This window comes from Callithrix jacchus, chromosome 7 (genome assembly GCF_049354715.1).
Source record: "Callithrix jacchus isolate 240 chromosome 7, calJac240_pri, whole genome shotgun sequence".
Classification (NCBI taxonomy): Eukaryota; Metazoa; Chordata; class Mammalia; order Primates; family Cebidae; genus Callithrix; species Callithrix jacchus.
Window position 1 is genome coordinate 65815719 of NC_133508.1, and position 23700 is coordinate 65839418.

Here is a 23700-nt window from a genome sequence, read left to right on the forward strand (position 1 = left end):
CACACCCGGCCTCTAGTTTCTTTAGAATGTAATGCTGTACTCAATAACATATTAAATAAGTGAGAAAATTAAGAATTGCTGAGTATTTCCTTTACTAGAGAGTTCCTTTCATATAACCTCTGAAGGTGACAATGTAGTAGGTTCCAGTGTGTTGCTAACAATGTTTGAGGGCTCTTTATGCTGAAATGTCTGAATGGTACTGAATCTCAACTTCATAAAAACAAAACAAAACAAAACAAAACAAAACAAAACACAGACACACCCAGTTATTTAACAGGAAGTGTCTTGCAGTAACGCAATTCAGAAGCCACCTGGCTCAACTTATGATCTGTGAAGTCTTTAAAACAGTTTCCCGCTTCCATAGGCCAGAATTGCTGAGCAGCTTAATAAGAATGATTTTGAACATGCTGTTATATTAGACAAGGCAAGTAAAGCCTCTCCAAATCACTGACTTACTATGTCCCAAAGTGCTTTACAGTCACTAAGAATCTATAATAGATAGTATAATGCAGCTGCTTTTTCCTTCCTTACATAGAATGGTCATTAAGAAAACTACACTATTCTTTTTTCAGAGACATTTTTCTTTTAAGGCAAATACAAAACCAACTCAACTATTTTCTACTTTGGTTTATCTCTAGATGGATCCCAAATAATAATAACAAAAGTGCCCTCCTCAATTTGTCAAGATCAGTCCCGAGTCTGTTCTGTCCATAGCATCACCTATTTTGGCATCATCATGTGAGTGCCTGACGCCATGCAGACAGGGAGGAGGGATATTCGGCTTGGGTGCGATGGAATGGCCTTCATTTCCCTTTGAGTCATGCTGTGGCTTAGCACTGTTCAATAACCAGGGCTGATCTTATGTGATCTTAGAAGGACACCACCAAATCCTGAGGATTAAACAAACCACAGGAAAATACCAACTGTTTTCCTCAAAATGGTTAAGGGTTACAACTACTGGACAAGGGAGGTGGTCACGGAATGCAACACCCTAAGCTCTGCAGGTCAACTGAAATAGCCCAGTGGCTGCAGATGGCAAGTGATGCTTCTGTCAGACGTACATGGCAATACATTCTCCCAGACTCAAAGATCACCCTGTTCCAAGGCTCATGTAGAACTTATCCTGACCTTTCAGTGACAATCTGTTCAGTAGAGGCAGGATAACTTAAAAATAAAAATTAATGTTTAGACAGATGAATCTTTCTTTGCAAGCTGAAGCTTGCCAATAAAACTTCCTTGAGTTACAGGGACAACTGGTAATGTTACAGAAAAATCCCTACAAGCCTTCCCTAATATTTACTTCTAAAAAGTTCTAACAAGTGGGTCACTTAGTAACTCTATTTTGGGGGTATCCAAACCATTTATTATATTAGCTGACTTGAGATTAAATTAGTTTCACAGAGAAATTTTGGCTACTATTCTTTGAACATCTTCCCATACAACAAACCATACCTGATAGGGACTCTTGTTCTGAAAATAAAGCAAAGAGCAGATTAGTGAGGTTGTTTCTACCAAATCTGCTTTACTTGAAGAATGATTTAATGTCACTCAGTAAATAGAGTGAATAAGACAGAAATAAATTAAGATGGGAAGACTAGATAATAAAAATAAAATATTACCTAACCCTGACTAAACAATCTCTCTGTATTAAGCAATGTTACTCTATTTAATAGTATCCTTCAGGTAAGTACTATTATTCCTGTTTTACAAATGAAGAAACCAAGCACAGAGTATTAAATAACTCGCATAAGAAAACCCAGGCTGAGCTGGCATTCAAACCTGTGGCTTGACACCAGGGCTGAAACTCCTCAACTATTAAGACCGAAGCAGCAAGAACTGGCCTGTGTTCTAGTCCTGGTTCTGCTATAAACTCTGAACAGCTTATTTAAATCATTTTATTTCTCTGTGTCTTAGTTTATTTGTGAAATCTGAAGGTATACGACATATCTCTAAGGCTTCTACCAACATCAAAACTATGATAGGTTAAATGTTAAAAATAGTGCTCTTTTGGTTTAACAATGGAGACGGAAGTCTCAATGTTATCCAGGCTGGACTTGAACTCCTAGGATCAAGGGATCCTTTGGCTCCAGTCTCCCAAGTAGCTGATACATGCCACTGTGCTGGGCTTCAAAAATGGAAAATTTATACTCTAAAATTTGACACACCTGGACTAGGATGGTACCACCAGACACCAAGAGATGAAAAGGGATAAATTTATTTTTTATCATCTGAAGTACCTTTTATGTATGGGTTTCAATTTTAGTTTATTTATACACTTTAACTGTTCCTGAATTAAATTTTAGCGCCTTCAACAAAGTAAAGCTCTTACTGGTAACTAATACTAGAGCCTTTTAAAGCCAATCTTAACATTCCCTTTGTGCTTTGCAGCAAATAATGTGAAACAAATCTCTTTTCTCAGAAAGCAATCTCCTTTTGAATACTCTGCCAGAGTAAAAAGGAGAAGAAAATACACACATGCATGTATACACACAATATTATCTATGCATATATACCTATCTCTAGTGTAACTCTGGTACATATACATCTATGTATATATACCTATCTCTGGTGTGACGTGTGAATAAGCCTCACAAAACAACCCAAGAGATAAATTTCTCTAATTCTAACAGCAGACATCCTTCCTCTTTTCTGCTCTATGAAAAACAAAGCACATCTTTCAATAATTCATAGGATGCAGAAATTCAGGAGAAAGAATCTAAGACAAATGTAAAAAAACCCTCCACAGCAGAGACTGATGAAAACACAAAGAGCCCTGCAATATGCCTCCTCTTACCCTTTCAATGCACACCTTTCAATCTTTCTCCCTTATGCATATGAAAGGATAAAAAGCATGGCCTCACTATTCAATATATAACACACTTCAAGTAAGAAAAGAAACTCCTTTCTTCACTGTTTCTCTACAATAGATTGAGTATTCTGAATCTGAAAATCCAAAATCTGAAATGCTCTAAAATCTGAAACTTTCTGAGTGGCAACAGGATGCTCAAATTTGCTCACCAGAACATTTTGGATTTTCGGTTTAGGAATGCTCAACCATTAAGTATAATACAAACATTCCCAAATCCAAAAAACACGATGAAATACAAAATCTGATCCCAAGCACTGTGTTGTCTTTACCAAAACTATTTTCCTCTGGTCACATTCAATCCTGACAAATCTAGTCAAAAGAATGAGAGGAAGTTGCTGTCATCTTCCCTGTAATAAAGGCAGGCACCATGATTCTTACCAAGTACAGACAGGTATCTGGATACCACAAACAAAAGCCACATTGAATTACATGGGCTGCTCTAAACTTTACTCCAGTCCTAATCCCATTGCCAACGCGCTCATCTTCCTCATTCAACAGCTCGTGTACTGCTCAGTTTATCAGTCAGAATTCTGAAAAGGCCAGAACTGGAATGACGCATTTTTAAAACTAAGGTACTCTTAAGACTTCAACTTTAGAAATGTTAACCACATTTCTTCATGCAAGAATTATAATCTGAGTTTGTATCCTTGATAAATATGCTTTCTCTGATCCTAATAGCCTATATTAATGGTCCCAAACATCACCAAGTCTTTCCTTTTCTCTTATGTTCTACCAAAGAGGATTTATCTCAACCCTTTTCAGAACGGCTTAGGGTCACTTCTGTCTTCCAAATATCTTCACTGAACAGGGAGACTAAGTCCTGTCTGCAAACTGATGCCCATGACTTGCTCTGGAAGTCATGGCTAACTGGGCAAGGCATGACTAAGGGGGTGCTCAATACCAGAAATTGCTAGGGAGTGGGTATGAGGAGCAGGGGAAAGCAAGCCTCCATGCGCGTGACCGCGGTCACCCACCAACACTGCTTACCGAGGGGCATGCCTTGGATGGTCTCTCTATAAGAAAATATGCCCCTTTCCACGGTGGATCTCTGCTCACCTTTGTCCTAAAACTGTGCCACATGCTTTTCTTTGTATGTGGACATGACAGTCCTCAGCCAACCATCAGCAGGATGTGAGTTTTGTTTTCACAATGTGGTGAGCCATTCCCACATTCACTCATTTTCCTTGTAAGAACCGAACCTCTCCATGGCTGGTCAGGATTAGGGATGTTGCTGTAGCCAAGGAAAAATTTTCATCTGTTGAAGTTAACCCATGGGGTGGCTTGAACCCTCAATCTAGAGTCAGTAGCACTGTGTACTTTAAGGGCAAAGCCCTTAAATCTACCCTGAAAGAAATGGCATTCAGTGAATAGGAATCAAAACAGCTTTCTTTCAAAGCACTCAGTGATGTCCTATGCTTCAGCCAACTTGGTCTTGTGAGGTAAAAAGTTAGGACACACTGATAGGACAGTACTAAAAAACGGCAATTCTTGCTGTCTGCATAAAGTGCTTGGCAAACTGTAGAAAGACACTTCTGCAACCAACTCTAGTGCTCAGATGAGGCCAACTCAGAGAAAAGCTTGTGAATGAGAACAGTGTAACTGCCTCGATTCCAAAGGTCTGCAACATTCCAGGGAACCAGCGATCAGGCCCTCACAGAAGAATTAACCAATGTCACATTAACTGCTAGGATCAGTGATTATGGTTGCAATTTGACTTTCCCAGCAACAGAGGGTTGTTTACAACCCACAACTAAAAGCTGCTACATGAAATGGGTTCCTGAGATCCTTTCCTTTCTTGAGACAGGAAGGAGGCTGCTCTGGGCATTGTAGCCTCTCTTTCTTTAGTCTCAGAGGAGTGAGGGCCATCAAGGCCACCCGGAGGAGGTGGATGACTTACCCGTGCTCACTGAGTGGCAGAGCTGGGGTGCGACTTCAGGGCTCACCATTACCCAGTCTGGGGCTCTTTTCACGTCGGCAAACTGGCAGTTCCCGCACACCAAGAGCTCTCTGATTAGAGCTAGTGTGGATTCCTGGTCTGCAAACGTTGGCCACAGCTCAGTCTGCACTTGATCTTTCCCCACCTTCAAAGAAGAAAACCTACCTCATGATTTCTCTCTTCTGGATCCCTTGACCATCTAATTTGCTCCCAACACCTTTGTAATCACTTCTGACTCCTCCTTATTGGTTACCCACTAGGTCTATCTCCAAAATTCTGCAGTTTTCTCATTTGCTGTCTCTACCATTTGGATTTACATAATTCTAGGCTAGAGCTATTTTTACTTAGTCAACTTGTCTTTTGCATTGTATCAGGGAAAGTCAGCTGCTTAATCATTTTTTGTTCAGAGGTCTGTAATAACTCCTAAGTATCTTTATGTCACTCTCTAAACTTGGAATGCCTTGACTATACAAGTTGAATTGATCAATCTTTTTTCATATGCTTGAGAATTAACTCTTTCATGAAGCCTAAGAAACCTGCCTATTCCAATTATTTTAGGACTTTCTTTAGCTCTATCACTTTTATTCAATTTTGTTTTACATGCCTATGTTTCTGTAGCTTTTTAAGCCTTGTTTTTGCCTTTGTGCTTAATTTCTCATTTGATTGCGAGCTCTTTACTAAGAACAAGAAAAGCTAACAATATATGTTGGCTATTTAGCACAGTGTCTGGCACAGTAAATAATTTATCCATAATGTTTCATTCATTTATTGAATGTGAAGAATGTATTATTCTTCTTCCCATTTTACAATGAGAAACTGAGGCTTGCGAAGCTAAGTAACTTGCTCATTGTCAAGGAGCTCTTGAGTGGAGGAGCTACATTTGAACCCAGACCTGCAACTCTAAAAACCCCAGCTCTAAACCACAAGGTTCCACTGCCTTTTTTCTTTATTTCAAAACATAGTCTCGGTCTGTTACCCAGGTTAGAGTGCAGTGGCGCGATCTCAGCTCACTGCAACCTTCAACTCTGGTCTCACGTGATTCTCGTACCTCAGCCTCCAGAGTGGCTGGGACTACAGGTGTGCATTACCACGCCTGGCTAAAATTTTTTTTTAAGGAGAGACAGAGCTTCACCATGTTGCCCAGGGTGGTCTTGAACTCCTGAGCTCAGGTAATCCACCTGTCTCAGCCTCCTAAAGTGCTAGGATTATAGGTGTGAGCCACCATGCCTGGCCTTCTACTCCATTTTAAAGGCAGATGCTTCTCTCCTGGTCCTGTGTAGCTGCTGCTTGATTTAATGATACTCTAACCTCAGAAAAGTCAGGCTGTAGTGAAGGTTTTTGATATAATGGGGTAAAGTCTCCAGAGAAAAAAGAAATTGACCTTGGGGCAGGGTGAAGCACCTCTAAGCTGGGGGTATGTGACAACCAGGTTACTTTCACTCGTCTTTTGGTTCCCATTAGCCAGTGTCAGCCATCTGGTCCTTCCGAAAACATGTGTGGGTTCAGAACATAACAGACTAGAAGAATAGAGGAAAAATAAGATTATTCTGTGCAATCCCCATTCTGGAGGTCCCATATCAACCCCTAGAGTCTGTCTTTGGTTCTAAGGCTCAGCAAAAATTAGACCTACATAAAGATGAAGAGTTGGACCTAGACATGGTGGATGTGAATGAATATTGGCAATATTATGTATTTAGGAATTTATTTAGTTTTGCAAGGAATGGTGACTGGAACCAAAAAAATACAAGCGTGAATGGTCGGGGGGAAATGGGCCAGAAATCAAAGAATACTAGAAAGTTTACAGACTTTAAACTATACAAGCAGCAACCAGAAAAGTACTATGCAGATGATAAACATCTAAGAGCTGATTTAATTTTCAAGTATAAACTATTAACATGATTACTCCAGCCCACTAGGCCTCTTCTTCAATTCCTTTGCAACAGTAACTACTTCTATTTTTGAATGTTTTACTATGTATAAAGCATTACGTTAAGTGCTTTATACACATTATATCCATTTAATTTTCACAACTCTGAGGTTTACTGTCATCCGACAGGCCAAGAAACTAACTTAGAGCAGTGAGTAACTTGACAAGGCTACCCCAAACACCTGGGATTTCTCAAACCCAGGTAACCTAAAACCTGCACTCTATCATCAAGTCCTAACTGCCTCCTATACACCAATGAAAAGAAGTGGTCCATAAAACCAGAGTTGGAGAAACACAAGTTCTTGCACAGAAAATCAGTTTCATCAAATTATGTGCTGTAGTGTGAAAAGACAAATGCCCACAGGAACACAGCATCTTATGAGAAATAGTAAATGGCAAGAAAATACCATTTCTGCATCTGATGTGTGCTAATACCAGTAAATTGTGAACATTTATTCTCTGTAAATGGAACTAAACCTATACGTTATCAAAATTTTAACACTAGTCTAGAAAAATAGAAAAAGGTAACAAATCATTAAGAAACTTCTATTTCAGCAATGAGAACACAAACATATCAGTGGGAAAATTAAACTCATGATGCTTTCTCATAAAGTAAACCAATTGTTGGAAAAAGCCTCTAGTGATGAAATAACAAACTCAAGCCCATGGTACTGAGTCCACATTGCAGATAACTGCTCATCTCTAATGGAATATATATTCACATAGCGGGGTGAGGAAAATAGAATAATCATTATCCTAAAAACTAATTTAGTAAAACTAAATCCTCCCAGAATGGGAGGTAGAGAGGAATCTGTATCAAATATGAATTTAGTCTTACTTTGTAACTGCTCTATGAGCCTACTGGCCAACTTTGTTTCAACTATGCAAAACTTTCAAAACTGAACTAAGTCAGCTAAGGTATTTCACTTTTACACTGCAGTGTGTGGATCAAACTATCATTACCCCGTCCAATCATAACTAAACTTACTCTTTTGATATTTTAAAGTCAACATGGCTTTCCTCAAAGGGAGGGAAGATACAATCATCTGTGTCCATTTCAATTTTCTGACACTTATCAACACTAAAGGTAAATGAAAATTAAAAGGTTTCAAAAAAAGGGGATCAACTATTCCCTGATGACACACTAAAAGTTCATGAAGGCTCAACCACAATTAAAAACGGTTTCAAAAAACTTGAGAGATGAAAGTCACATTGCCAATTTAGAATTAAACTCTTGGGATTTAAAATAGAATTACCATATTTGTTATTCCTACTTAATGAAATAAAGGTTTACACTCTGCTGACACCACTACCTGATTCCACACCAAAGCTACAAACAAAACCAGTACATACTTACCTCTTCAACAATACAATGAGCAGGCTGCCAGGTGTTAAAGCTTCATAAAGATGATGCCTCTTGGATCATTTTGGCTGTATGAGGCACCATGTCCCTCATAATCGCCCCTGGTCCCTGGGCTGGAGTTAGTTTCTTCATTTTCATTTTTGGTTAAAGATGCTACTCCCTATGCTTTTATTAATTAGTGGATGCCACTAATTGAGTATTTTAATGAATTTTTCAAATTCTTTTAAAATGGATGAATCCATAGCTTCATTTCAATTACATGAAAACCTTTCCAAATCCATGATCTGGTTGGTCTGTGGTTCCTGACTCCCTTGCCTGAGCCTCCTGCTCTGCCCTCTTCATTCCTGAAGGCTGAATTCAACCTCCCTCTTTCAGACTTCCTCTTCTCTGTAGGTCTTGGAGGTCTTTGTTTATGAAGGTCCCCTTTCTGGCATAAAAGCCTAAATCCATGGTTGGGGACCTGGGAGAAATAATAGCAAGTGCCTTTCAAGTGCTTCTTCAGGCATTAAATGCAGTTCAGAAATCTTTTGCATGGGAGACTTTCATCTCAACACACAGGAAAGTCAAATAAAACATTTCCTCAAACTATGAGCATACAAATTCAGAGCATAATCTAATACCTCACCTTCAGAATACTCCAAGACCAGATGGCCCCAGGAATGACAACAGGGCAGAGACATTTATTGGTACAAATCCTCCCTCAACCAACCATGATAAAGCTGATACCATCTTACAGCTTTTCAAAGAGTAGCCTGAAGAGGAGAATCAATAAGTCTCCAGCTAAGGGCAATATCATAAAAAGTACCATCTGTCTCACTTTTGGCAGTAACTTGTCAGCTTGCTGCAAGCCTCTACAGAGACTAAAGGCTGAACAGGCCAGGAAACCTGAACTACCCTCTCACCCTTGGAGGCAAATCCCTAAAGGATAGGACTAAAGGAAATAGCATCAGGGAAGTTTTGACAGCCAATGCCCATGGTATATCTGATATGTGAATTTAAAAAATCTTCTATTTCTAGATTGTAAATAACTCACTGTGTAACCTTGGGCCAGTCACCTTATCACTCCATGCCTCTTTTTCCCCATTAGTACAACTAGGGACAACACTTGTTTATAAAGTGCTTCGACATACTCAGTTGAAAGATAAACCATGCAAAGGCATTAATATTTTCAAAAGTTTTAAGATTTCAGTGTTAGCTTACATATTTATAAATATCACCCCAACGGTATTCTCTCAGATGCCTGAAGCAACTTTCTTTTGAGGAGCTCAAAGTACAATTTGGGGTTCTGGGTACCTAGAAGCATCAAAAAAATCCTAGAAACCCAAACCACATTTTATTACCCAGTCATATCCTGTGCCTATCTTTTAAGGAAGGACAAATACTTCTCACAGCCCTTTAATTCATATATTTCAATGAGAAAGGGAGAAGCAAAATAGTATATTAAACTGAACAATAGGAGTTTAAAATTACTTAGTCAAATAATTACAAATGATGTTTATTCATACTACAAACAGAAGGGACCAGGAACCAAGGAGTGGAGGTCTTGAACCAGGGCAATTTATGCTAGTAACATTTGGTCAAAAATCTCAATATAGTATCATCTCTTGGCATTGATTTTTCAAAATGACAGAAAAAAATTAAATCCCTCAATATCTTGGGGGAAAAAAGTAATACATTTTTTTTGGGAGGATAGGCTGACTTCAACAAGTGGCTTTGAGTTAAAAAAAACTGATCACATTTGCAAGTTATATTACTAATAAAACAATGATAGAATGCTACTTAATTCATAGTCCTATTTCTCATTATTATTCATCTTAAAAAAGTTCCTGATTATTTTTCACTTGGTAAATTAGCATGTTATTTTTTGTTTTTGAGACAGAGTCTCACTCTGTCACCCAGGCTGGAGTGCAATGGCGTGATCTCAGCTCACTGCAACCTCTACCTCCCAGGTTCAAGCGATTCTCCTGCCTCAGCCTCCAGAGTAGCTTGGATTGCAGAAGTCTGCCACCATGCCTAGCTAATTTTTCTAATTTTAATAAAGACGGGTTTCACCATGTTGGTTAGGCCGGTCTCAAACTCCTGACCTCAGGTGATCCACTAGCCTTGGCCTCCTAAAACACTGGGATTACAGGCGTGAGCCACCGTGCCGAGCCAGCAACCATTTTAAACAGAGGTGTTCCATGCTGGTGAGGTGGCCATCGCATGAACATGCTCATACCCTGCTGGTGTTAAGTGTAACTGGTATAGCTTTTCTGGAAAGTTATTTGGTTTTATGCACTGAGAGACTTGAATATGTTCACTCTGGCTGTGACACATGAATTTTATTTTATGGATGTACTAAGGCATAACAAAAACGCAAAGTTTTATGCACCTAATACCCATTACAGGCTTACTTATAATGACAAGAATTAGAAGACCAAAAAAAAGGGAGACAACTTTAAGAGGATAGTTGGGTAAATCATGATATGGCCATACAATGGATTTTATGAAGCCATTATAATGATGGTAATAAGAAAGATTTTAATGTATTAGAAAAAATTACGAGATAAATTAAGTAAAAAAAGTGGGACACAAAATTGCACATAAGGCCTCACCTGTCTTAAAAGGACTGTTAATACTTTTTTCACTTTATGCTTTCAGAATATCTAAATGATCTATAATTAACCTACACTTATTCTCTAATGAATCAAAAAGTTTAAGTTCTTCTTTGTTTTTGAGATGGAGCCTCACTCTGTTGCCCAGGATAGAGTGCAATGGCGCAATCTTGGCTCACTGCAATCTCTGCCTCCCAGTTCTCTAGCGATTCTCCTCCCTCAGCTCTCCTGAGTAGCTGGGATTACAGCATGCACCACCACACCCAGCTAATTTTTGTAGTTTTAGTAGAGATGGGGGTTTCACCATGCTGGTCCACAACTCCTGACCTCAAGTAATCAGTCTACCTCAGCTTCTCAACGTGCTTGGGATTACAGGTGTGAGCCACCACACCTGGCCCAAAAAGTTCTTGAATTTGTTATGCTTGATAGGCTCAATAGATGGGAGTTAAAGATTGACAAATGACTTCCTCATATATAATTCTGAACATTTTTTTTTTTGAGACGGAGTCTTGTTCTGTTGCACAGGCTGAAGTGCAGTGGCAAGATCCTGGCTCACTGCAACCTCCACCTCCCAGGTTCAAGCTATTCTCATGTTTCAGCCTCCTGAGTGGCTGGGATTATAGGTGTCCGCCATCACACCTGGCTAATTTTTGTGTTTTTAGTGAGATGGGTTTTGCATGTTGGTCAGGTTTGCCTCAAACTCCTGACCTCAGGTGATCTACCTGCCTCGGCTTCCCAAAGTGCTGGGATTACAAGTGTGAGCCACTGTGCCTGGCCCAATTCTAAACATTATAATCAGAAAAAATTAGTTAAAAAATTATAATACATGCCTGTAATTCCAGCACTTTGGGAGGCCGAGGCGGGTGGACCACAAGGTCAGGAGATCGATGCCATCCTGGTCAACATGGTGAAACCCTGTGTCTACTGAAAATACAAAAAATTAGCTGGGCATGGTGGCACATGCCTGTAATCCCAGCTACTCAGGAGGCTGAAGGCAGGAGAATTGCCTGAACCCAGGAGGTGGAGGTTGCAGTGAGCCGAGATTGCACCACTGCATTCCAGCCTGGGTAACAAGAGCGAAACTCCGTCTCAAAAGAAAAAAAAAAAAATTATAATAAAGGGCACTGTCTAGAAAAATAGAAACTCTTGGCTGGGCATGGTGGCTCATGGCTGTAATTCCAGTACTTTGAGAGGCTGAGGAGGGCAGATCGCCTGAGGTCAGGAATTTGAGACCAGTGTGGCCAACATGGCTGAAGCCCTGTCTCTACTAAAAACACAAAAATTAGCTGGGTGTGGTGCTCCGTACCTGTAATCTCAGTTACTCGGGAGGCAGGAGAATCCCTTGAACCTGGGAGACAGAGGTTGTAGTGAGCCAAGAGGTTGTAGGCCACACTGTACTGTGGCCTAGGAGACAGATTGAGACTCCATCTCAAAAAAAAAGTGAAGAAAAATAGGAATTCTTAAACATGGCAGGTAAAACATAAATATTATTCATCTACTGAGTAATAGAAACTAATAGTTAGCAAAAGCATTAAAATGGGTACATGCTTTCACTCCCAAAGTCTACTTGCAGGAATCTGCCCTAAGGTAAAAAGAAATATATATAAAAATTCATATAAAGGATATTCGCCAGTATTATATATGCATAAAATAGTACAAAAACAAGGATAATCTAAATGCCTTGCAACATGGTTCTAATTATGTGCATTAAATAACATGTATGTAGGAATACTATGTAGCCATTAGGAATCAAGTTATAGGAGAATACTTAAGGACAAAGGAAAAGGATCAGGCTGTCAGGGTGAAACAGGCAAATTATAAAATAACTTATATTGGTCGGGCACGGGGGCTCATGCCTGTAATCCCAGCAGTATGGGAAGCTGAGGCCGGAGGATCACGAGGTCAGGAGATCGAGACTATCCTGACTAACACCGTGAAACCCCATCTTTAATAAAAGCACACACAAAAAAATCAGCCAGGTGTGGTGGCATGTGCTTGTAGTCCCAGCTACTCAGGACTCTGAGGCAGGAGAATTGCTTCACCCGGGTGGCAGAGGTTGCAGTGAGCCAAGATCGCACCACTACACTCCAGCCTGGTGACAGAGCAAGACTCTGTCTCAAAACAAAACACGACAGAAAAAAACCTTATAGTATGATGCCAAGTTAAAAAAAAAAAAAAAAAAAAAGGGCGAGGAGAGGCAGAAGAAAAGGGAGAGACTGTACAGGGGGTGGGCTTTTTAGTCAAAAAAAAAAAAGAAGAGAGACAGAGAGAAAAAGTGTATGTGCGCACATTCCCATACCTGTATATGAAAAAAAAAAAAAACAACTAAAAAATCTAAAATGCAAAGAGTATCATCTTTGAATTTTTTTTTGGTCCTTCTCCATATTAAAAATTTTAATAGGCTGGGCATGGTAGCCCATGCCTGTAACCCCAGCACTTTGCAAGGCCGAGCTGAGTGGATCACCTGAGGTCAGGAGTTCAAGACCAGCCTGGTCAATATGGTGAAACCCTAACTCTACAAAAAAAAAAAAAAAAAATACAAAAATTAGCTGGGCACAGTGGCAGGTGCCCGTAATCCTAGCTACTTGGGAGGCTGAGGCAGGAGAATCATTTGTACCTATGAGGTGAGTCATGATCACAGCACTGCACTCCAGCCTGGGGTGGGGGAGCAGGAGGGAGAGGGAGAGGAAGGGGCGGGGGGAGGGGAGAGGGAGAGGGAGAGACTGACTCTCTGTCTCAAAAAAAAAAAATGATAATAAATGTAAAATTTTTCCAATCAGAAATAAGTATGTGCTATTTTGAAAATTAAGAGTGGGTCTTTAATTTTAACTACACAAAAACAGAGTCGTTCAAATACGATTTTAAACAAAATTTGTTTTAATCTCTTCTTGGATAATCCCAAAATTAATCCAGAACCAAATGTCTTCCTTTTCTTAACATAGACTCTAATGCTTTACGCATGCTGGTGCAGATAAAATGCTATTTCTGAAGCTGTCAGAGGGCTTAAAAACAAAAAGGTGGTAGGTTCCCTAAAGGGAAAGTGTTCTCTTTTTCTTTGTCATTTTTGTCACCCATTAGTTACAGCATTATCATAAAACTGATAAAGCACTCATCTGCCACTTGGTGGTGGGTAAAGGTAATCTCTCTCATGATTAAGAATACAGTAACAATGAATGACAGAGACTTGGAAGACTTAAAAACTAAAAAGAAAAAAAATACTGTAACAGCTCAACTAACCAGAAACCAGCAACCTAAAGCATTAAACTAACTATACACTTCCTAATCTGTCAAGAATTCAAGAATTCAGGAGTCAAAAGAGAAAAATCTCTGTGTAGGTGCTGGGGTTGGCAGAGATTCTTCTGAGTATCTAAGGCTTGATAATGCCCTCCAGTGATCAGGGACACACATAACAAGGGACCTGCCTCACTCGAAGAGTCTTAACTCCACATTAAAAAAGTTATCGTGCGTTAAACAAGGGCAAAAACAAAAATCTTCTGGTAATAATTAGATAGCATGATTAAACAGACCATAATACCCCCTGAAAATTCAAGCTAGTCATGATTTCACTGTTATATGAAATACAGCGTTCTGAAGTTTAAATACAAGTTTCCCTTGGGAGTTTTAATTCATGACTTTAACTAACTAAATATTAAACAATAAATCTCAATTATTTGGGGTTTTATCCTTCCAGCTACTAAGGAGGCAAAATAATGTTAGTAAGTGACAAGTTTTATTCATTAACTAAAATATGGAAAAGCTAAGATACAAAGATCGGACTAAAACCACAAGATTTGTGGCAAAACAGCAACTAGTGTACTCAAAAATCTTGCACACTTTTCATGAAGTGGCTTATTATAAAAAGAAAATCCATATGCAATCAATGCCAGCAAGTTACCATAGAGCTGAAAGGCTATAAACAGGTGCTGTTAATACTGCTGCTTCCTTGACATACATCTAGGATTCCTGCCCCTCCCCGCTTCCCTGCAGTGATTCTTGATAAAGTTTATATGGCAGGTAGACACATAGGGGACACTAAAGGGATCTGGAATGGTCTATATGATCTTGGGAGATATTCGTCATATTTGTGGGTCCCAAACCATCTCTCAAAAAGTTCTCTAAAACAGTGGCAATCTGCATTAGGGCTGTCTGGTATAATGCCAGGCAATGAACTCCTGCTCATATACGTCTTCTCCAGATCCTATCAGGGTCCATAGAATCCTTTCCTGGACACTAAATCTCCTTTGAATAACTCATTTGTTTCCTTATTTGGTCATCTTCCTATTATAAAAGCTTTTTTTCTTTTTCTTTTTTTTTTTTTTTTTTGAGACAGAGTCTTGCTCTGTTGCCCACATTGGAGTGCAGTGGTGCAATCTCGGCTCACTGCAACCGCCACCTCCCAGGTTCAAGCAATTCTCCTGCCTAAGCCTCCTCTGGAGTAGGTGGGATTACAGGTGCCCACCACCATGCCCAGCTAATTTTTGTATTTTTAGTAGAGATGGGGTTTCACCATGTTGGCCAGGGTGGTCTCAAACTCCTGACTTCAAATGATCCACCCACCTCAGCCTCCCAAAGTGTTGGGATTACAGGAGTGAGCCACCGTGACTGGTCTATACACTAGCATTTTATGCCTTAATTCTAAACTTCACCTGCAACCCTTCAGCCTAACATATCTACTGATACATCTCACTTCTACAACTCTGAACTCCAGCAATTCTTCAAACACCTACCCAAAGCATCCAAAATCTGCTTTTGAATTTCAATTACTAACAATCACAATCTAAATATGTCCAAACATGCTTCTCAGTAGGGAGATCCACTACCCTTCTGTTTGGGGACTATAAACTTACATAAATAGCTAAGTTATGCTTTTCCTTTGTACCCACTCCTTCCTTTCAGACTCTCCTGCCTTTCTGCCATATATGCAATTTTTGATTGAAATAGATCTTGACCATTGGTCTTCTTCCCAGAAGTCGTTTTCCTCTGTAATGATTCCTGAATGATGCCAGGTCATATTGTGTGCTGTTTGGTGACTGTCATATCTGTCTTCCAAACTCTAAAATAACTTCCTCATTTCAACCTTGACTTTCAATGCATTCCATGCATATCAAGGTTTAGCAGTGTAACTGTAAGAATGAACAGTTCCTTAAAAAACCACCCAGGTGGGCTGGGCATGATGGCTCATGCCTGTAATCCAAGCACTCTGGAGGCAGAGGCAGGCAGATCACCTGAGGTCAGGAGTTCAAGACCAGCCTGACCAACATGGTGAAACCCCCTCTTTAAAAAAAAAAAAAACCCCACCCAGGTGTCCGGGCGCAGTGGCTCATGCCTGTAATCCTAGCACTTTGGGAGGCTGAGGTGGATAGATCACCTGAGGTCAGGAGTTTGAGAGCAGCCTGGCCAACATGGCAAGATCCCCCCCACCCCGCCCGTCTCTACTAAAAATACAAAAAAATTAGCCAGGAGTGGTGGCAGGCACTTGTAATCCCAGCTGCTCAGGAGGCAAAGCTGGAGAATCGCTTGAACCCAGAAGGTGGAGGTCGCAGTGAGCTGAGACTGCGTCGTTGTATTCCAGCGTGGGTAACAAGAAAGAAACTCCATTCGAAACAACCACCACCACCACAAAAAACACTCAGGTATTTAGGGTCCTGAAAGGCTCTTTCTTCTTATCACTCCATTTCCTGGGTTGCTCACTTCTTCCTTCCAGAGCCTTTGAACTCCTAGTCATTGATTTTGAATTTTTAGTGTAAAATCTTAACAGTGATTGTTTTTGGTTTATGTTGTTAAATTTCTAGATCCTTCATAAGGCTCAATCCATGTCAGATTGTTTATTATTTCTCATAATTGCTTATCAGGCCATGTCTTCAACACAATTATGAAAAAAATGTATTTTTCCCTATTCATCAAAAAGCAAAAAAAGTCATTATTGTATTTAATTTTATTAGTCTTGCTGTTACCCAGACTGGAGTGCAGTGGCACAATCACAGCTCACTGCAGCCTTAAAATCCTAGGCTCAAGTGATCCTCCTGCCTAGCCTCTGAAGTACCTAGCACTATAGGCAAGTGCCATCACACAGTGGCTAATCAAAAAATTTTTAGAGACACGGGGTCAGGCTGGTCTCAAACTCCTGGCCTGAAGTAATCCTCACACCTCGGCTAAACACCTAAATTTCTTCACTTCAAGCTCTAGTTAATGTATTCTTCAAAGCCCATTTCAACACATCTTTTCAAGCAAATAATTTCAAGTTTTACTAGTTAAGAGTTTAAAGTGAAAGTAAACATTTCTTAATTCAAAGTGCACATGTCATAATGCTTAATTTATTCAAGAGAACTGTTTTTCTGCCTCCTTCCCCAATTCATTTAGCACAGTGGTGGACACTTTGTTGATGGGTTATCAATACATTTGGTTGATGAATCAGTTTCCCATTTACAGTCTTGTCATTTCCTGCACACTATCACCTGAGTAACCTTAGAAAACAGACCTCACCAAACATGCTTTATGTTATCAAACACCAACAATCGAAGATGTTTCCTCATGAATTATGGTGAAATCCCTCTGATTATAGCTGCCACTTACTGCCTAAGCCAAATGCTTCACATTTATTATCTCGAATCTTCCTTTTCTACATGAATGAGGAAACAGGTTCAGAGACGTTGCCCATAGATATGGGTGGAATCAGGATCTGACTTAGGCCTAACTGGCTTCAACACCCACACTTTGCCCACAAAAGTTATTCTGTTAATTTCGTTGGGCTCTGAAAAAAATTGGAGCTTTAACTTTCACATATATAATATGCATACAGTAACAACTACTCCCCAATTTAACATATCCTTAAGAACTGAACTTTCTACTGTATAAAAGTAGTAATTTTCTTAAGCTTTTTACTGTAAAAGAAATCAGTACTTTACTAAAGATGTCGTCAGAAAGAAGGCGATTCTTCCTAACAATTTGAAATGGCTTTATAAACTCAGACAATCATTTGAGAATATAGTAGCTACCAATTTTTCTCAAATGTGAAACTCAGGTAACTTCCAAAATGTTTCAGGAGTCATTTGCTAGTATATGATACTAGGGAGTAAACTGTAGCTATATTAGACCTGTTGCAAAGCAGAGGGATTTTTTTTAGAGCCAAGAGTTCTCTAACACCCAAGGTTTGGTGCCCGAAAATGTTTCCCCCAGTCATTTTAATTTTATATCCATGCCTTCCAAGCCCTACCTAACATTTCCTGGTTCCCAGTTTTCCCCGTTGAGTATTTTTTCCAGGCCTGATTTCTCATCTGTTTTCTCTGAAACCTGTAGCTCATGCCGGACCTATTTTTGCCGAAGTAGATTAAAGAATACAAAGAACAGACCATACACTGGGGGAGGAAGTTAACAATGTCGTCTCCGTCTGCATTAGCCAGACGCAGACACTAGCCAGGGTGGCCACTATTCTAACAAATTCTACAACGGCAAAGCAATTTTTCTGCAAGTTGGAGAACGGAAACCACAGCGTGGAAACGCTGTACAGAGTCTTAAGGAGTTAAGACTTTACTCTTGCAGAGGGAACGCTGAAGGCTTTCAGCATGGCAAGATGATACTTTCGAAACTGTCACTAGACTACTCAAACTGGAGTCTCCCGCCCAAAAAGAGTGTGGCACATGGCTAAAGAGGGCCTCCCTCCAGCGCTCCTGTCCTCGGGAAAGACGCAATGTGACTGTCTGATCCATGAGACTGGGGAAGAGGTGAAAGAGCAGGAAATCCTGTTTATTTCCAGCAGTCCCCAGAGCGGGAAAGGTTGATCTCTACCCAGAGACAGACCAGGCCCCAGTCCCGGGCCCAGGAAGGGAAAACCCAGGTCTCCCGAGCGCCCTGGAGCTGTGCCCTCCCGCCCGGAGCCCCAGCCCCATTCGGGCTTTCCTTCTCCCCGTCCCACTCAGGGCCTCACCACAGCTCCCATTATGCCTCTACCACCCCCACCCGCGCAGGCGCAGTGGGAACCGGGGCCTACCAGCGCCCCCGAGGCGCCGCCACTATGGCGGAGCCAGGCCAGGCCGGTAGCCGCTCCGCGCGGACCAGGCGTCCCTCTACCGTCCCCGCGGCCTCCCCACCACCGCTGGGACCTGTCCCCGCCCGGCTGGCCCCTCTTCCGCCCTCCTCACCCGTTCTTCAGATCCACCTCCAGGATCTTCCCGTAGCCCTTAAAGAAGCGCTCCACATCGCGCTCCCGGGCCTGGTAGCTCAGGCGGCCGATATACACCCGCGGCATCCCGGCAACGGCGGTGGTGGCTGGCCCCGGCCCCAGCCCCCCTTAGGCGGCGGCGGGCAAAGCGAGAGCGCGGCGGCAGCGACGGCGGCGGCAATGGGCGGGCGGCGGGACGGACGCAGCCGAATCCCGGCGACGTACGCAAGCACGCAGCTCGCGAGCGCGCGCCTCCGCTTCTCCCGCCCTTTCCCTAGGCGGAGGGTAACCGGTGGGAGCGCGCGTTCGCTTCCCGCCCAGGCAGGGTTAGGGGAGGAGCTTGCCCAGGGACGCGCCGACGTGGGGCAGGGCAAGGTGATCGACGAGCGGCGTTGCGGCACGTCCTCGCGCTAGCTCGGCGAAAAGGCGCCTGCACCGCCTTCCGCAGCGCGCTGGCTTTGCCCCTCCCCCGGAAGTGTCCGCCCCTCCCCCGGAAGCGTCCGCACCTCGCAGGGCCCAGCTAGCGAGCGTGCTTGCTTTTGTCGTTTGAACCGGGTGTGGTTTGGACTTTGGAGCGGAGCTTTGGAATCGAACCTGGCTTCCAAACGATTGTGTACTCGTGACCTTGAAGTCGTTACGCTCGATGTCTCCCCCTTTGTCTTTTCGGTAAAAGGGGGAGAGTAGTTCCTACCTTCCAGAGTTGTCTTGAAAATTATATGAGAATACGTACGTAAAGCACTTAGGAGTTTTGTTATATCAAGTGCCCAATAAATGAGACCAGTATTATTTTTAAGAGAGGACACTTTGCTTAAATAAAAGCAGTGTGAGAAGCTGAGAAGGCTAGAGCTTTAGAGCTAGACCAGGCACGACACCGAATAAAGTACTTGACCACAATCCAACCTATTTTCTAACCTGTAAAATTAGAATAATTTATATCCATCTCAATGGTTTACACAGGTCACTAAATGGAATAGTGTATGTGAAAGTACTTCGAACAGTGTCTGAAACATGGTAGGAGCTCAGATATTGGTTCCCTTCTCACTCCATGTACCTAGAATCACAAGGGTTTGTTTGCTTTTGTTTTTTGAGTATTTTGAAAAGAACTCAAGGTTCAAATGACATACAGTGAAAAGTCTTCGCTGTCCACCAGTCACTTAGTTTCTCTTCCCAGAGGCAGTTTCTGATATGTCCTTTAGGAGGTTAGTTTAGCCTTATAAAGCAAATAGTAGGATACTATACATAAGTTCTGCACAAAACATATTTTGAAAATCATTTCATAAGAGTACAAAAGTACTATTTTTATGGCTCTTACCATTTTATACACAGTAACTTATTTAGCCAGTGCCCTAGTGAAGGACATTGAAATAAGTTCCAATCTTTTGTTATTACACTGCTGCAGTAACTTTGCATATATACATACATATGTGTGTGTGTATATGTAGCATCTATTCCTAGAAGTAGGCAATTTGGGTCAGAGTTTTGATAGTTATTGCTCAATTCTCCTTAAGTGCACGTTTCATCATATCCTCATCACACTGTGTTATCAAATTTTTTGATCTTTGCCAATCTGAGAGGTAAAGAATGTTATCTCCAGGTGGTTTAATTTGCAACTACCTTATTTTGCAGAAATATGAGTCTCTCTTCATATGTTTGAGACATATTTTCCTTTCTGTGTCTGTGTGTACCCTTTCCCCATTTTTCTTATTCATAGGTGCTCACTGTATATTTGGAAAATCAGCTCTTTGTCAAATGAGTTGCAAATATTTTTTCCGTTTGTTGTTTGACTTTTGACTTTGCCAAGAGTGTTTTTTTGTTTGTTTTGAGATGGAGTCTTGCTCTGTCACCTGGGCTGGAGTGCAATGGCATGATCTTGGCTCATGGCAAACTCTGCCTCCAGGGTTCAAGCAATTCTCCTGCCTCAGCCTCCCAAGTAGCTGGGATTACAGGCATGTGCCACCACACCTGGCTTATTTTTTTGTATTTTTAGTAGAGACTGGGTTTCCCCATGTTGGCCAGGCTGGTCTCGAACACCTGATCTCAGGTGATCCACCTGCCTTGGTCTCCCAAAGTATTAGGATTACAGGTGTGAGCCACCGTGCCCAGCCTATTCTACTTTTTTAGAGATAGAGTCTCGTTATGTTTCCCTGTCTGGTCTTAAACTACTGGGCTCAGGCCGGGCACCGTGGCTCACACCTGTAATTCCAGCACTTTGGGAGGGCAAGGCAGGTGATCACCTGAGGCCAGTAGTTTGAGACAAGCCTGGCCAACATGGTGAAACCCCATCTCTACTAAAAATACAAAAAATTAACTAGGTATGCTGGTGCCTGTAATCCCAGCTACTCCAGAGGCTGAGGAAGGAGAATGGCTTGAACCTGGGAGGTGGAGGCTGCAGTGAGCCGAGGCTGCAGTGAGCCAAGATTGCGCCATTGCACTCCAGCCTGGGCAACAAGAGTGAAACTCCATCTCAGAAAACAAACAACTGGGCTCAAGCAATCCTCCCTTTGCCAACTCCAGTGTTGAGATTACAGGTGTGAGCCACTGCACCTAGCCTCCTATTTATTATTTTATTTTATTTTTTTTTTGAGATGGAGTTTCGCTCTTGTTACCCAGACTGGAGTACAATGGCACGATCTCGGCTCACTGCAACCTCCGCCTTCTGGGTTCAAGCAATTCTCCTGCCTCAGCCTCCCAAGTAGCTGGGACTACAGGCGTGTGCCACCATGCCCAGCTCATTTTTATATTTTTAGTAGAGACGGGGTTTCACCCTGTTGACCAGGTTGGTCTCGATCTCTTGACCTCGTGATCCACCCACCTCGGCCTCCCAAAGTGCTGGGATTACAGGCGTGAGCCACCGCGCCCAGCCCTTATTATTTTATTTCTAAAATTTAATTTAATTTTATTTTTTGAGACACCTGGCAATAATCTTTAATTCATTTGGAATTCAGTGAGGTGTGAGGAACTAACAATTGGCCAGGCATGATGGCTCACACCTGTTACAGGAGATCGAGACCATCCTGGCCAACATGGTGAAACCCCGTCTATACTAAAAAATACAAAAATTAACTGGGCGTGGTGGCGTGGGCCTGTAGTCCCAGCTACTCGGGAGACTGAGGCAGGAGAACTGCTTGAACCCAGGAGGCGGAGATTGCAGCAAGCTAAGATTGTGCCACCGCATTCCGGCCTGGCACCTGGTGACAGAAAAAAAAAAAATGAGCCAGGCATGGTGGTGCATGCCGAGATCGTGCCATTGCATTCCAGCCTGGGCAACAAGAGCAAAACTCTGTCTCAAAAATAAATAAATAAATAAATAAATAAATAAATAAATAAATAACTAGTAATCTGGGCCAGGGCAACATGGCAAAACCCTATCTCTTAAAAAAGAAAATTAGTGCCGGGCGCGGTGGCTCAAACCTGTAATCCCAGCACTTTGGAAGGCCGAGGTGGGTGGATCACAGGGTCAAGAGATCGAGACCATCCTGGTCAACATGGTGAAACTGTCTCTACTAAAAATACAAAAAATGAGCTGGGCATGGTGGCGCATGCCTGTAAGCCCAGCTACTCAGGAGGCTGAGGCAGGAGAATTGCCTGAACCCAGGAGGCAGAGGTTGCAGTGAGCAGAGATTGTGACATTGCACTCCAGCCGGGTTAACAAGAGTGAAACTCCGTCTCAAAAAAAAAAAAAAAAAAATTAGCCAGGCATGGCAGTGCATGCCTGTATTCCCAGCTACTTGGGAGGCTGAGGTGGGGGGGATCTCCTGAGCCTGGGGAGACTGAGGCACAGTGAGCTGCCCTCAGGCCTGGGTGACAGAGACCCGATCACACACACACACACACACACACACACACACACACACATACACACCCCACCACCACCACCACCAAAACAAAAATCCTAGCACTAAGCTTGGTTTGCTTTTTTTCCCCCTGGATTGTTATATTAACCTATTGTATAGATGGGAAAGAGAGCTCTCCAGAGGGGAAATGCCTGTCCCTAAAACCTGCTCCTCCTTTCCCAATGCAGTGGCACCACCATCACCAAGGTGCCGAAGTTCAACCTTCAGCTACCACATTCAGTCTGTCCTTCTGATTATTCCTTCCTTCTAAATATTCACAAATTCATCCCTTCTTTCCATTCCCACCTCCTAAAGGAGTTCAGGCCTCATCCGACTGTTCACAGTGAGGGCTTTTATCTGTGCTACTGCCTCTGCCTGGAATACTGGCTCCTTCTCATTCAGGCTTCAGGCCTTCCTCGTCCACCTTATCTCAAGTGCTGTCTGTGGTATTTAACAACACTTAGTACACAGTCTGTAATTACTTTATTTATTTACTTGTGCATGGTTTTTCTCCACCACTGGAATGTAAGCTCGAAGGTATGGGGCCATGTTTTTTCTTTCCTGCTCTATCCCTAGCACCTAACGACAGTGCTTTCAGATAGAGTGTTTAAAATATTTATTGAATGAATACATAAATAATCTCTTACCTGGACTACTTCAATACCCTCCTGCTTCTGCCTTTTTCTCATGCCTCCCCATGAGACACAGACTCAGGGAAATTTGAACTCTCTTACAGTTGACATGTCAATAACAAAATCAAAGAGTCTTGAGAAAAAGGGGACTTCCAAGGCCACCTGTGGGGCCAAAAGAATTGGTACTGTCTGGTGTAGTGACCAGACATGGTCAGGGGACCTGGCTTCTAGTGTCAGCTCTGCTGCCTGCAGTGTGATCTGGAACAACTCTCAGAGGCTGCTGCTTCTATAAAGTGGTGACATTAAGATATCAATGACACGGGAAAGTTGTAAGAAGCTCTTTCTTCTCTTTCAGAAGGTGCCAGTGTCTCCTTTCCACTTACCTTTC

The 23700-nt window shown here is 42.0% G+C and overlaps 1 protein-coding gene and 1 long non-coding RNA gene across 2 annotated transcripts in view; both read right to left on the reverse strand.

Annotated features, from left to right (window-relative positions):
* SRSF4 (serine and arginine rich splicing factor 4) overlaps positions 1-19049 on the reverse strand; it is a 35115-nt gene extending 16066 nt beyond the window's left edge. The window contains exon 1 of the mRNA XM_002750526.6: positions 18828-19049. Coding sequence (XP_002750572.1) covers positions 18828-18934 — 107 coding nt within the window. The 5' untranslated portion in view covers positions 18935-19049. The remainder of the gene's footprint in view (positions 1-18827) is intronic.
* LOC144576962 (uncharacterized) lies at positions 721-8647 on the reverse strand. Its single transcript, XR_013519898.1, has 5 exons — positions 8090-8647; positions 6187-6322; positions 4767-4950; positions 3926-4100; positions 721-890 (listed from the first exon to the last, which is right to left on the reverse strand). It is a non-coding gene; the product is annotated as an uncharacterized LOC144576962 (long non-coding RNA).
* Positions 19050-23700: the final 4651 nt, after the last annotated feature.